Raw genomic sequence first — 12,977 nt, 5'->3', positions numbered from 1 at the left:
GAACGCAGGGATTTCGCTGCGTTCCACTTCGACTATTCTCTCCTCTTCCAAAGACTAACACCTTGAGCAGATTGGAAATTTTTTCCAGGTCAGATTCCTAGCCCTGTACTCCGTCCCCTTCCAGGAGATCGTGCCCACCGCAGAGCATGTCTTTACGCGAATTGCAGGCGCCTACGGATCTGATGGCGACTTCAATTGGACTGCGGCGGGCGGGAGCGTTTCGTGGGTCAAGGCCGTGGAAGCAGCACGAGTCAATTATTCGTTCCATTACGACGATATGCACAAGAGTCACCGTCCGAAAAGTCTACACTCGGGATATCGATCGCGAGCTGGATCAGGCGGTTATCGAGTACCTCGACGAGGACAAGGTGGGCAGGGTATGAGAGTTGGAGCGTGAGCTTGCTTGGCTTCAGGACTTTCGTCGGATTTTGGAGAAGATACGGGATTATCCACCTGAGGTCCAAGTGCCTGATTCTCAGGGAGACTAGTAGTATTGAGAGTTGCTTGGGGGTCGGAGCATTCAGTCTTGTATCATATGGTTTGGGAGAATACGTACGAACTGTGAATTCAATTCAAACCGCCTTCACTCCCGCATCCTTCAAAGCCTTCGCCAGCTTCTCCCTTTTCTCGCCCTGAAGCAGCGCAAACGGCTTCCTCACCCCACCCGTAGACCATCCTCGCAACTCCATCCCCGTCTTCACCGCAGCCGCATAGTTTCCTTGCTCCAGGAGATGACACACCGGCCAGATCTTTGACCACAGCTCTCGCCCACGCCTGATATCATTCTGCACAGCAACAGCATCCCACAGCTCCATAGACAGCTCCGGGATGATGTTGGTCGCGCCCCAGACCGACCCTTTTGCGCCTCCTGCCAAGCCGTAGAAGGTGAGTGTGTCCCAACCATTGAACGTCGTGATCTCGTTGTGTCGGTGGAACAGCAATTCAGTCAGGTCCGGCGCATTTCCAGACGTATCCTTCATGTATTGCACGCCAGACTTGGTCAGACTAGAGAGCTCCTCCGGAGTCAACTTCATCCCACTAGCTGAAGGAATGTTGTAGTAGACGATTGGGAGGCCACTCGATTGATGGATTTCGCTGAGGAGGCCATGCAGCTCGTCCAAAGACAATGCGTCGTAGAACGGCGGTACGACCATGGTTGCTGCAGCGCCAGCTTGAGCAGCATGGACAGCGAATTCGACTGCCCGTTCGATGGACAGATCACCAATACCAGCAACGACAGGTACCCTTCCAGCTGCTGACTTCACGCATGCTTCCAGTAGAGCCTTTCGTTCCTCTCCAGATAAGACCGTGAACTCTCCAGTACTGCCTCCTGGGACTAGTCCATGGACACCGGCGTCGATAAGTCTGTTGATGTGCTCATCGAGTGCTTTGAAGTCGATTTGCTTCTTGTCAGGGGTGAAGGGGGTAATGAGGGCAACGAGGATGCCTTTGAGTTCTTTCTGTGGTGGCGACATGATTGAGGATGAGTAGGAGGAGCTTGTGAGTAGCAGACATATTGAGCATCGTATATACGTTGAGTGTATGTCGTCTTCTCTTTCCTACAAGAACGAAATGAACTTGAAACCTGGACAACCCCGTAGTTGGAAAGTCACCCCGAGCTGCGCAGACATGCTTCAACAAGGGTGCCTGATTGTCGAGTGCAAGGCCGTCGAAACTGCCTTGGCGCCACACTGCGTAGTCCTCGGACAATCTCTATTCATCTTCTATCTACAAACTACAGCTTCGCCAACACCCCCTCCGAATTCAAATATGTAACGTGATTCCGCGAAATGTCCTTGATCGACCGACACCCAGCCAGACCCATAGTCAACTTCAACTCCTGCATCAAGATCTTCAACGCGAGCTCGACGCCTTCCTGGCCGTTGTACTGCGACACTGTCAGCTTCGTCAATAACTACGAACAACAAACTTACCGCCAACCCCCAGATCGGGATCCTCCCAATAAAACAATGACTCGCTCCCAACGCCAACGCCTTGAAGATGTCCGACCCTCTCCGAATGCCACCATCCACGGCGACCGGAATCTTACCCGCCGCCGCAGTCACACATTCTCGCAACGAATCCAAAGTCGCCGGCTGCCCATCCAGCTGTCTTCCGCCATGATTAGACACCACCACGCCATCGATCCCATACTTCACCGCCAGCATGACATCCTCGGCAGACGTCACTCCCTTCAACCACAGCTGCATCTTCGTCTGCGACCTCAGCCACGGGATAGCGCTGTCCCAGTCGAGGGCCGGATCGTAGTCGTACCCCTTCGTCTCGTCGATGTTTTGCTGAGCAAACTCCTCCTTACCCGTCAGAAGCAAATTGGGCCACTCCATGTCCTCGGGCAGACAGAAATTGTTGCGGTACTCGTTCAATCTCCGGCCAAGCATCGGGACATCCACCGACAAGAAGAACGCCTTGCACCCAGCACTCTCCGCTCGTTGAAGAATCTGCTTGGTGATCTTCCGGTCCTGTAGCACGCACATCTGCATAGCATAAGGATTGCCTTTGCCTTGAGCTGCTACGGTTTCGATGGGCTCGGTGGCGTAAGAAGACAAACACATGGCGATGCCAAAGTTGGCCGCTGCTCTCGAGGTCGCCAATTCGCCGTCCGGATGAGCCAGACGTTGCATTGCCGTTGGTGAGAACCCAAGAGGGAGCGAAGTCTTGCAGCCAAAGATTTCCGAAGTCAGATCGATATCCTTGACGTTGACGAGGATGCGCGGCTTGATCTTGTAGCGATTGTAGGCCTCTTCGTTGTCTTGTAGCGTGATCAAGTCCATAGCTCCCTCGTTATAGTAGTCTCTGTACATTTTCGGGAGCCTGCTGCTTCCCAGCGTCTTCAAATCCGAGATGGAATGGACTTGAGGGTCCCATGTTGCTCCGCGGTTAGCCATGATCGAGTGTGTGGGATGCAGAGCGTGGGAAGCTGGGAGGTGTAGATACGTCGAGCTCCATCCTGAAAAGGCATGCTCTCAATGTCAGCCTCCAATCGGCGAGGGTCATGTCCGTATCTCGAAGGCATGCAGAGATGAGGTGGGGAGGATTGAAGATGGAAAGCCACCCCAGATTCTCTAACACCTTCCTGATCTAGAACGTGTGAGCTGTGCATCGGCATCCACACCCGAGACCATCTACAAGCGAGCAGCAACTTCGCCTTGACAATGCACCCAACCACGACATCATGAAGATCTTTCTGTGAGTAGTCTATACCTTTGTTCATTCTCAGCTAATGGAGCCTTCAGGACAGGGGCGACTGGGTACGTAGGCGGAGAAGCGCTGTACAATCTCTACCACTCGGGGGACTCACACGACATTGCCGTGCTCAACCGCCATGCTGAAAGCGATAAGTCCATCTTGGAAGCTTTCCCAAAAGTGCGAGTGGTTCAGGGCGACCTGGACGACACAGAGCTCATCGAGAATGAATCCAAAGCCGCAGATATAGTCTTCCGTAGGTGTGTTCAAATGTCACAGCAGACCCAAATTAACGTCGACAGATCTGGCCAGCACCAAACACCTTCCAAGCTCGCAGGCAATCAGCAAAGGGTTGAGTAGTCGAGATAAGCCAAGCTTCTGGGTCCAGATGTCTGGTGTAAGTTTTGATGCATTTGAGAAGAGTTCGACTTATTTCCTGCAGGCCTCCATGTTCTCCGTCCCCGACATTGAGCATAAGTCGTATGGCGAGCCGCCGTCCGAGATTATCAACGACGTTGACGACACAGAGAAGATCCGCAAGATTATCACCGACAACCCAGCCCGGACTGTGGACCATCTGGTGCTTTCACAAGATCGGGTGAAGACAGCCCTGATCATCGGTCCATTGATCTACGGCACTGGTCGAGGACCCGGCAACACGAGAAGTATCCAAGCCCCTGAGATGGCACGGGTTACGCTTCAACAAGGAGAGGGCTTCCGTGTTGGCGCTGGGAAGAGCGCGTGGAGCAATGTTCACGTCCAGGATCTGGGTTTGCTAGCAGCTGACTTGGCGAAAGCCGCAGCAGAGGATAGAAGTGGGTGCTGGAATCATGATGGAGTGTATGCCGTTGAGAATGGCGGTTTGGTAGGTCGTCGTCCAGGGGAAGCTCTGCGGAATGCTGATCGTGTTGCAGGAATTTGGAGAGCTGGGCGAGCTAATTGCAAGGGAAGCACATGCTCAAGGGTTGATCAAATCGTCGAAAGTTACGCACGTCATGTCGGCAGACGAAGCAAACAAAGCCATGCCAGCTGGGGCTATTTTCTGGGCCACGAACGCAGTGACAGTTGCCACGCGGGCGAGAAAGCAGTTGAACTGGGAACCATTGCAGCCCAGCCTCACCGAGACGGTGGAGGAGGTCGTAGAGATCGAAGCCAAGAGGTTGAAGTGAGCTGGGGATCGCGATCATATCGAGTATAGTTAGCATGCAGAGAATGTTCGTCAGCAGAAGCACGATGCTCACGTCTGAAACATGATGCTTAGACATGACCACAAACGTACATACGATCGAATGGAAAGATTCAGCATTGCCTGGTCAAGCAATCCGACGGTAGTCAAGAAGCATCTCAGGTCTCGGTCGGCCACATCTGGCTAAAGGTCCTGCACGGCGCTGAGGCATGATCAAGCTATGAGGTTGGTCGAAATTTCACAGAGCATAGTCAGCGTATATGCCTAATGAACGATCTCCACCCGTCAGATTACTAAACAGGTCCCGCCATTTCCACCCATTATGCGCAGGTATATCATGACTGGCGTGCAAATGAAGTGAAGACTTGCCTGCCTATCATCATGTCTCTCCTCACCAATGGCGCTTTCCCGGCAATCAAGCCACACACTTCGCTCAAGGTCTCGGCCGAAGAGCGTATAAACGCCGTGGACTTTGTTAATCGTGTCAACCTCCTTTTCGAAGAGTACGACACCGAGAAGCTTCTAGACACTTTCACTTCAGACGGGGTTGCATATCACTTCCACGGCACCATCAAAAATCGAGAAGAGAGGCGGAAGTTCTTCGAGGAAACTTACCCATACTTGATACCTGGAGTTAGTCGCCACGCATCCAACCACATCGTCGACAGAGATGAGGAGACCGGAGGAGTCATCGTTCGATACCATCTCCACTTAGTTCGGTATGCCTGGCCAGGCGAACAAGCAGACAAGCTCAAGGAGACCTCTGCATATGAAGTCCAGACAGATGGCAACCTCCCTCAGATCTGGCTTTTCTCCCCGATGATCGATCGACTCAAGATGACGGATGATGGCTACAAGATATATGAGAGATATGTTGGAAGCAGTGTAGTCAACCCGAAGTTGGACCCCGCCGTCCAGTGATCAGGGCTGAAGTATGTTATGGATGATCGATATGCCATGCAGAACTTGTAGCATTCACAGCCTGCTGTACATTCCCTCCTTCTGCGGACGCACGTCAATCTCATGACTCCACGCACTCTGTGGCTGCGTATGCAGAAACCAATAAGTCTGGGCAAGATCTGCTGGCTGCAACAGATATGCATCAAGGTCCTCCAGTTTCTCCTTTGCCCCCTCCCGCTCCCACTGCCTCCGTCGTACGCCGCCAATGAGCTTCCCATCCACAGGACTGTCGACAACGATGAATGCTGCATGGATACCTTGCGGCTGGTATTCCCTCGTGATGATCTGACACAGCGCTCGCAGACCAAATTTGCCAGGCGAGAAGCTCGACAGTCCAGGTGCTCCCCGAAGTGCCCCTGTGGCCCCAGTGAAGAAGATCGTGCCTTTCTCAGCCGCCAACATATCGGGTAGGACACACTTCGTAGACCAGAAAGCACCGAAAAGGTTGATCTTGGTGAAATTCTCGAACTCCTCGGACGTAGTATCCAGTATCTTTCGGCCGTTGACTCGGCGAGCACCGGCATTGTACACCAGGACTTGAACAGGGCCTAGCTCTTCACGTATCTTCTTGAAGCTGGAAATGACAGACTCCTCGACCCTCAAATCCGTGATATAGTATTTTGCCGTATTCTTGCCATAATCCGAGTCGATTCCCTGGGCCATAGTCCGAAGCTTCTCCTCGGTACGGGCAAGAAGTGCAACGACGAATCCTTCTGCATTGAAGCGGCGGGCCACGGCTTCGCCAATACCGGGTCCAGCGCCCACAACCGCGATGACGGGCTTTTTGCTGCTGTTGAGAGACATGCTGGTGGTGATAATCAGGAATGAAGATGTCGGCGAAGGCCGAATGCTCCTTTTCAACAGAGGTGACGTTAGGAATGTCGGTTAGTTTGTCATCTTGCAAGAGCCGTGATTGGCTGGAGCGCAAGCCAGGTTTCCGCAAGCAGTATAGCGTCTCGTCCTGATCACTCAACATGCCTCGCCTCTCCATCGGCATTATCTGAATGACGAAAAGAATGTCACGAGATGGTGTTGAGCACGTGAATTGCGCTAGTGTTGATATGTGTCTAGCTGGAAGCCAAGTGACACTGCAACGCCATCACGAACGAGGAGTTCTCTTGTTGATTTGACGCGCTGAGTATTTTCACACTTCAAGACGTTGTTGCTCTGAGTAGACAGCAATCGAACACAAAAGAAGCCTGAGTGCCATCCTGCGCCGACTTAATCCTCTAGAAGCTTGTTCCATCTGACTTTCAAAATTGGGTGAGGTGAACGTTTCATGTCCTCCAAGACGGCCTCAAGACCTGCTTGGCACGTAGTAATAGGCTCTGTGGGCGATGTGGGCCTACGCGTCGGGGCGCCATGTACTCTCTTGGAACTTCCGACGATCGACACACAAACATTACCAAGCTGTTGAGAAGCACAGATAGGGGTAAAGACTACTTCAGTCCTGCCCAGTTCCCTTTCCCCTGCACAGCTCGTCCACAGCCTCAGCTTCCCTCTGATCATGTCTACCCAATCAACCGCGACCACTCGCTATCTCGAGGCAGATGGCATTCGTTTCGCCTACCGCCTCATTGGCAATTCGACTATCAATGGCACTGACAGCCCACCACCTCTCCTCATGTTGAACCACATTCGCTCAACCATCGATCTGTGGGATCCATACCTTATCGACAACTCATCACCTACGACTATGCTGGTCTAGGACACAGTGGTGGACCTGTCGGGACAAGCATCAAAGATTTCAGCAGGAACCTGATATCCTTCTTGCAAGCTCTCCTCCTAATCCTAAACACCCCCATTGTGGATGTGCTTGGCTTCTCTTTGGGAGGATATGTCGCACAGCAGCTCGTCCTCGATGCACCTGACCTCGTCCATCGACTCGTCCTTTCCGGCACCGGACCTAGTCTTGGCCCAAACCTACAACGCCCAATGGCAGAAATCCAGTCAGACGTTTTCGAAGACCCTGCAGTCGTTGCCAACGCCGTCGCAGCGTTCTTCCCTGCCATTGTCTCCGATTACGGGTATGCATGGATCAATCGCTCGCTCAGCAGCCGTGCTGGCATCGCCGGTACCAACGGGGAACCACCGATAGCGCCATTCACGGGCGGAGTAGCACTTCAAAATCTGACGGAGGCATATCTTAGTTGGGACTCGGACCCAGCGCCATACTCTCTGCTGCAGACGATACAAAAAGATGTTCTCGTAACCGTGGGCCAGAACGACTTGGTCATACCGACAAACAACGGCATTGTCTTAGGACATCAACTCCCGAGAGCCAATCTAGTCCAGTATCCAACCAGCGGCCACGGCCACCTCTTTCAATATGCTGGAATTGCCGCCAAGCAGATTTCTGGGTTCCTCAATGGAGACACCTGGCCAATATCACCATTCTCGGCCGGTAAAATCCCAGCAGATGCCGCGTGAGGGCTGAAGGAGCTGCAGTAGTGAATAGAGAGCTTGAAACGTACACACATAGTTTACCACGAGTTTATATTCTATATAGATAATGTATTGAGTCTTTTTGTTCTTCACTTGAACTGGTACTACACGATATAATTGCAGATTGAATTCCCTCAAAACCTCAGCTGCTAGCACGGGCAGCTTTGCTGAATGTCAGAGCTGGCGTCGGGACAAGGGTGAGCCCGGTCGGTCGTCAAGCTGTCAACGTCCGGCCAGAGGCTCACTCAGCCGGAGCCATGACAAAGACACATTGAAATCTGCAACTGCCTGACAGTAGCCGAGCATTCGTCTAAACAAACGACGTTTCAACCGAGGAGTATAGAGGGAGTGCGAAAGCGGCAAACCGAAAGCATTGCTTACGTTGACTTTGCTGACTATTCCAGCTCCTCGGGGACAAGGCTACGGTTTCGATCACTAAACAGGGCTTGGAGATAGATCACAGTATACAATGAATCTGTTTTCGCGCAAGATTCGAGAATCATTCAATCAGCAGCGTATTGGCACGCAATAGACGATTCAGAGGTCACTGAACAATATGTCGACGAAGTAAGTGAAAATCAATTGCGCCGAGAAGACGGAAGCTGATACTTGAAATATGAGAATTTGTGGACTCAATCATCCAAGCCTATGGCGGGCTCGATCGATACTCAAAGCTCTCCAATGTAGAGCTCAAGTTCGACTTCACTGGGGCGACCCTGGGTCTCAAGGGTAGACATACACACCTGACTCCAATCGCCTCCGTGTCGACGACAGAACAAAAGGTATCCTACCGCGGACTTGGTGGGCCTGCCGATGAGGTCTGGGTCTTTACGCCTACCAAGGTCAACAAGCAGCGTCCTGACGGCAGCATCATCGGATCTCGAGAAAATCCACGACAAGCTTTTGCCGATCACAAGATGGAAACTCCGTGGGACGATTTCCACTTCTTATACTTCTCGGGATATGCTCTTTGGCAGTACATCAACTTCCCGTATCTGCTAGCTCGGGGCGATATCACGACCAAGGAAATTGCCTCCCATCAGGAGCAGGGCGAGACTTGGAGGGTGCTGAAGGTCACATTTCCAGATCCGTCTGCGTTTGCATCACACAGCACCGTGCAGAAGTACTACTTCAACGACAAGCTTGAGCTGGTACGACACGACTACGCGCCTGATGTTTTGGCTGGAGCACCGGCAGCACACTACACTGTGGACAACGTTGTTGTGGATGGCATGAAGTTCTCTACATCACGGCGCGTTGTGGCATTGGGCCCGGATGGAACCCCAATGTACAATGGACCGATTCCAACACTGATCAACCTTGCATTTAGAAAGATTGCATTGAAAGGCAGTGCCGCGGTGGAAGGTCCAGAGAACGTATGGTCTCTGACTGATGCCCCATCGCCACGGGAATAGATCACATTAGTAGACGTAGACGCATTGATGCTCATAATATACCGTTGATCTCCTGATATTGACTGCTCCGTACATGTACGAAAACTTCGTAAAACCATGTCTCAGATCGATTCAGCAGCGACGCGAGAAGACCTTCGATTGTTTGTCAATGCCTGATCACCACTGTGGGCACGTTTGAAATGCCCCTTACCCATTGTGACCTAGCATACGCGTTCAAAGAGCAATCCGCATGTGAGACAGTACGTCAGGCAGGAGGGGCAATTACAAAGACATCGGCATGGTGGATCCGCCTGCTCTGGCGTCTCTTGGTCTCATATCCATCTCTCACGCGAGAAGACTGCTTTCTGATCCATCGAACTACCATCGCCTTCATCACGATGTCGGAGACTGTCCATCGCGTAGTCGTTGTTACCGGAGCATCTCGCGGTGTTGGTGTAAGTATGCCTCCAGCATTCAGTGTTTAGTCACTCACACAGTACATCAGTTAGAATGGGTTCGCCAGCTGAACAAGAAAGCTGGTACGCTCATTGTCGCGATCGTCCGCGATCCAAACAAGGCGTCATCACTTCAACCTCTGTTGAGCAGCAGTGTCGTCGCAGTGCAGGGAGACCTGTCTGATATCGAATCGTTCTCGGTATCGAAGCAAGAGGCGTGCGTGATTACACGATGGCTAACAGCGAGCCAGGCACTGACTTCCAGGATTTCGAAAGTCACAGATGGCAAGGTTGACGTTCTAATCAAGTATGTACAATAGCCGTCGTCTACACAACTTACTCTGCATCGGCAGCTCTGATTTTCGACTGCAGCAACGCTGGCATCATGACAGGAGCGGGCGCGGATAGCAATCTCGGAATATCGAAGTCTACTGTGGGTGAATGGCAAGAGCAGGTATGCACCGTCTTTGACGCTGATAGACGTACCCAAAACATTGTTGACACAGCGTCAGTTCCATGTCAATGTGACTAACCCAGTGTTCTTGACTACATCACTGCTTCCTTTGCTGAGGAATGGGCGTGAGAAGAAGGTAGTCAACATCGCTTCGTTCTTCGGAGACACCGAGTGGAGTCTTGCGCATCCTGAGCTGCAGAATGCTTCCTATTCAGTCACCAAGGCCGCGATTACCATGGCTACGATCAAATTTCACAACGAGTGAGTCATCGACGGTTGATAAATTCGTACGCCAACTGACCGACGCGAAGATTACGAGAGGAGGGCTTCACGTTCCTTGCCTTGAACCCAGGGTGGGTAACAACAGATATGGGCGGATCATATGTAGGTGGAGAACAATCCGCTTCTGTCCGAGATCTGACACAATACAGGCTGCTTTGACCCCCGAAAGCTCGATCTCTCAATGTTTGAGCTTTGTCAATCGAAGCACGACTAAGGATAGTGGTGGATACTACTCTCTTGATGGACGCAAGGAGGGAGTCACGAATTGAAAAGCCACATATACTGCCAGGCTTGGTAGAAAGATGGAATGATAGTATATTCCCCACAAGCCATTCATTTCCACCACGATCTACTCCTCCCACGGTGCCTTCCAGTCCGCAAAGTAATCACCATCGCACTGAAGCAAGCCTTCGCCCGCCTTCAGCCAGTCCTCTCTATTCTTCGTGAAAATCTCAATCTGAGGCTTCAGCTTTGTCGTATGCAGGTTGAAATCATCCACGGTGCCAATTCTCATGAACAGCTGGCCTGGGAACTTTGTGCTTGTTCGATACCTGTGTCTCCATAATCAGCGGCTGAAGCTTCAACACAAGTGATGAACATTACATCAGGCTTCCACACACACTGCAAAAGCTGTTCGTCATCTTACTTCCGCTGAGGCTTCTTGGCTTCCCGGAGAACCGTGTAAGCGTGTCCTGGCCACGGACATGATTGACGGAGTCTTCGCTAACGATGAACACGGACGTGAACATTGAAGCAGAGATCTTGTGGCAATCAGAGCAGTGGCAGGTCAAAGTCGTCACAAGCCCTGGACCTTCGGTAGGCTGCATGTGACTGTGTCAATGGTAACTCCAAGGCAGGGTGGCAGTCATACGAATGAGAGCTGGACCGCTGCACAGAAGCAGGTAGCGGTCGCTGTGTGATCTGTTCCTTCGCCCCTGGCTCCATCGGATGGTAGGGGGATGTTAGGTGACATGACTCTGATGGACACGGCTTTGAAAGGGGAGAGGTTACAAGGCTGCCAGCGAAAAGAGACAGCGCAATGAGCATTCTCAGAGCCAAAGCCTGGGTTCTTTGACCCCATCCGATTCGTAAGGCTTGTCTTCCCTATGGATCGCGCTAATGCTGACCTTGCAGGTGGTTCCTATGCTGCCAGCTTATCAACTACGAGGTGAATGGTGACATGGAACGTGGACCCACCCGACCTGTTCTGTCTTGGATTGCTCCCTGAAGATTAGCCTGGCCTGATTAATGATCATGAATAGCGTCAGTGGGCGTTTGAAGTACAAGTTAACAAGAGCGTTGATAGATCAGGCGACACGGTCCGTAAGCAGAAATGAAACATGTATATCAATCCATTGGACCTCTTTCGATATTGCGAGTACGCTCTAATCAACATCTGCTGATCCCCGAAAGTGCTAGAGTCCATGCCTTGCAAGAAAATCAAACGTCAACAGGAAGCCGGCAGTCGCATTGTTATGCAACGGCAAGGCATGACCAGAATTCGGCTGAATGGCAGCTTCAATAGCAGCAGCATTTGGGTAAGTCTGATTCAAGATCTTCACATCTGCGAGACCTTTACAATCACCCCTGCAAATGTAGAAGTCGAATTCGGGCAGCAGAAACTGAACCGGGCCTCGGAATGAAGGTCCAGGGTTGCCGATGAGTGAGAATGCGGAAGCGAACTCGCCGATGGGGACAGGTTGCTTGATCTTATTTCCATATTCGAGGAGTTCCGGCGTAAATGCGGTCTTTGGATCACCTCCGAAAAAGATGTTCTGGATGCCGTTCTTCTTGCTCACCACGTAGCCACTCGATCGATTGAAAGTCTTGCCAGCATACTCCACACTGAATGAAGTCGAGCCAGCGCTGGCCAAGTATTCGTTCAGGATATATCCAGTGATGACTGCTCCGTCGCTCAAAGGGCCGTATCTGGCGATGAAGGCAGAGGTCAGGAACGACCCAAAGCTGTGACCCACGTGAACAAACTTGCTCGGCTGTGTAGTATTGTAGTGTGTTTTGCTTGCCAAGCTGTACAGCGTGCCGTTGCGGGCCATGAGGGTGAGCTGTCGTAGAATCTCCAGCTCCAACGGCGCTTGTACGACGGTATACGCATCTGGGTGATCAGATTGGCCAGTTCCCAGACGATCGTATGTGAAGATAGAGTATCCTGCTTTCAACGCTGCATCGACGTAGGAATGTTTCGCCGGTTGATACGTTGAGTCCCAATAGCGAGAGTCGTAATGGACGCCATGGGTTGCGATTTGTAGGATGTCCTTGCTGCTGCCAAGATGAGGATGGCATAGCTGAGCGTGAATGTTGAAGGTGCCAGATGTCGTTGTGTTGCGGATGATACTCTCAATACCGTGAGGGGTCGTCCTGGTCGCATCGAAGATCGCCCAAGCTGTCGCTTCGAGGTCGTTATCAACCCTTGGAAGGTCATACACAGCGCTGTCTGCGGCAGCGTGGACTGGGATATCAAGTTGCTGGCAATTTCCATCTGGTCTCGAGAAAGTATGGTAAGGATGCGCGTAGGCACCGCGGCTGTGAAGAAAAGCGACAACCCCTAATAGCAGAGTAAGTGCCATTCCGAGAATCCG

The 12,977-nt window shown here is 51.9% G+C and overlaps 9 protein-coding genes across 9 annotated transcripts; 4 read left to right on the top strand and 5 right to left on the bottom strand.

The window, feature by feature from the left end:
* Positions 1 to 572: 572 nt before the first annotated feature.
* M409DRAFT_22575 (uncharacterized protein) lies at positions 573 to 1,475 on the bottom strand (the record flags this gene model as incomplete). The annotated part of the gene is made up of 1 exon (XM_033806394.1): positions 573 to 1,475. One exon carries the CDS (start codon positions 1,473 to 1,475, stop codon positions 573 to 575), a length of 903 nt encoding a protein of 300 aa, XP_033668033.1.
* Positions 1,476 to 1,735: 260 nt separating this feature from the next.
* M409DRAFT_66197 (uncharacterized protein) lies at positions 1,736 to 2,906 on the bottom strand (the record flags this gene model as incomplete). Its single annotated transcript, XM_033816833.1, has 2 exons — positions 1,736 to 1,888; positions 1,935 to 2,906. The coding sequence occupies 2 exons, from the start codon at positions 2,904 to 2,906 to the stop codon at positions 1,736 to 1,738; spliced, it is 1,125 nt and encodes a 374-aa protein (XP_033668032.1).
* Positions 2,907 to 3,193: 287 nt separating this feature from the next.
* M409DRAFT_22573 (uncharacterized protein) lies at positions 3,194 to 4,373 on the top strand (the record flags this gene model as incomplete). Its single annotated transcript, XM_033806393.1, has 5 exons — positions 3,194 to 3,207; positions 3,255 to 3,460; positions 3,507 to 3,601; positions 3,647 to 4,069; positions 4,119 to 4,373. 5 exons carry the CDS (start codon positions 3,194 to 3,196, stop codon positions 4,371 to 4,373), a joined length of 993 nt encoding a protein of 330 aa, XP_033668031.1.
* A 398-nt stretch (positions 4,374 to 4,771) lies between these two features.
* M409DRAFT_22572 (uncharacterized protein) lies at positions 4,772 to 5,311 on the top strand (the record flags this gene model as incomplete). Its single annotated transcript, XM_033806392.1, has 1 exon — positions 4,772 to 5,311. The coding sequence occupies one exon, from the start codon at positions 4,772 to 4,774 to the stop codon at positions 5,309 to 5,311; it is 540 nt and encodes a 179-aa protein (XP_033668030.1).
* A 54-nt stretch (positions 5,312 to 5,365) lies between these two features.
* Positions 5,366 to 6,154, bottom strand: M409DRAFT_22571 (uncharacterized protein; the record flags this gene model as incomplete). The annotated part of the gene is made up of 1 exon (XM_033806391.1): positions 5,366 to 6,154. One exon carries the CDS (start codon positions 6,152 to 6,154, stop codon positions 5,366 to 5,368), a length of 789 nt encoding a protein of 262 aa, XP_033668029.1.
* Positions 6,155 to 6,857: 703 nt separating this feature from the next.
* On the top strand, positions 6,858 to 9,210 carry M409DRAFT_22570 (uncharacterized protein; the record flags this gene model as incomplete). The annotated part of the gene is made up of 3 exons (XM_033806390.1): positions 6,858 to 7,006; positions 7,066 to 7,754; positions 8,417 to 9,210. 3 exons carry the CDS (start codon positions 6,858 to 6,860, stop codon positions 9,208 to 9,210), a joined length of 1,632 nt encoding a protein of 543 aa, XP_033668028.1.
* Positions 9,211 to 9,587: 377 nt separating this feature from the next.
* M409DRAFT_22569 (uncharacterized protein) lies at positions 9,588 to 10,649 on the top strand (the record flags this gene model as incomplete). The annotated part of the gene is made up of 7 exons (XM_033806389.1): positions 9,588 to 9,644; positions 9,695 to 9,844; positions 9,896 to 9,951; positions 10,017 to 10,098; positions 10,157 to 10,359; positions 10,410 to 10,482; positions 10,530 to 10,649. The coding sequence occupies 7 exons, from the start codon at positions 9,588 to 9,590 to the stop codon at positions 10,647 to 10,649; spliced, it is 741 nt and encodes a 246-aa protein (XP_033668027.1).
* An 80-nt stretch (positions 10,650 to 10,729) lies between these two features.
* On the bottom strand, positions 10,730 to 11,353 carry M409DRAFT_36621 (uncharacterized protein; the record flags this gene model as incomplete). Its single annotated transcript, XM_033810584.1, has 3 exons — positions 10,730 to 10,931; positions 10,984 to 11,201; positions 11,252 to 11,353. 3 exons carry the CDS (start codon positions 11,351 to 11,353, stop codon positions 10,730 to 10,732), a joined length of 522 nt encoding a protein of 173 aa, XP_033668026.1.
* A 442-nt stretch (positions 11,354 to 11,795) lies between these two features.
* Positions 11,796 to 12,965, bottom strand: M409DRAFT_66194 (uncharacterized protein; the record flags this gene model as incomplete). The annotated part of the gene is made up of 2 exons (XM_033816832.1): positions 11,796 to 12,877; positions 12,917 to 12,965. 2 exons carry the CDS (start codon positions 12,963 to 12,965, stop codon positions 11,796 to 11,798), a joined length of 1,131 nt encoding a protein of 376 aa, XP_033668025.1.
* Between the last annotated feature and the right edge of the window lie 12 nt (positions 12,966 to 12,977).

The sequence above is a fragment of the Zasmidium cellare genome, assembly GCF_010093935.1.
Source record: "Zasmidium cellare ATCC 36951 unplaced genomic scaffold M409scaffold_16, whole genome shotgun sequence".
Classification (NCBI taxonomy): Eukaryota; Fungi; Ascomycota; class Dothideomycetes; order Mycosphaerellales; family Mycosphaerellaceae; genus Zasmidium; species Zasmidium cellare.
Note: the sequence above shows the minus strand (reverse complement) of the source record. Positions and strands in the feature narration are given on the sequence as shown.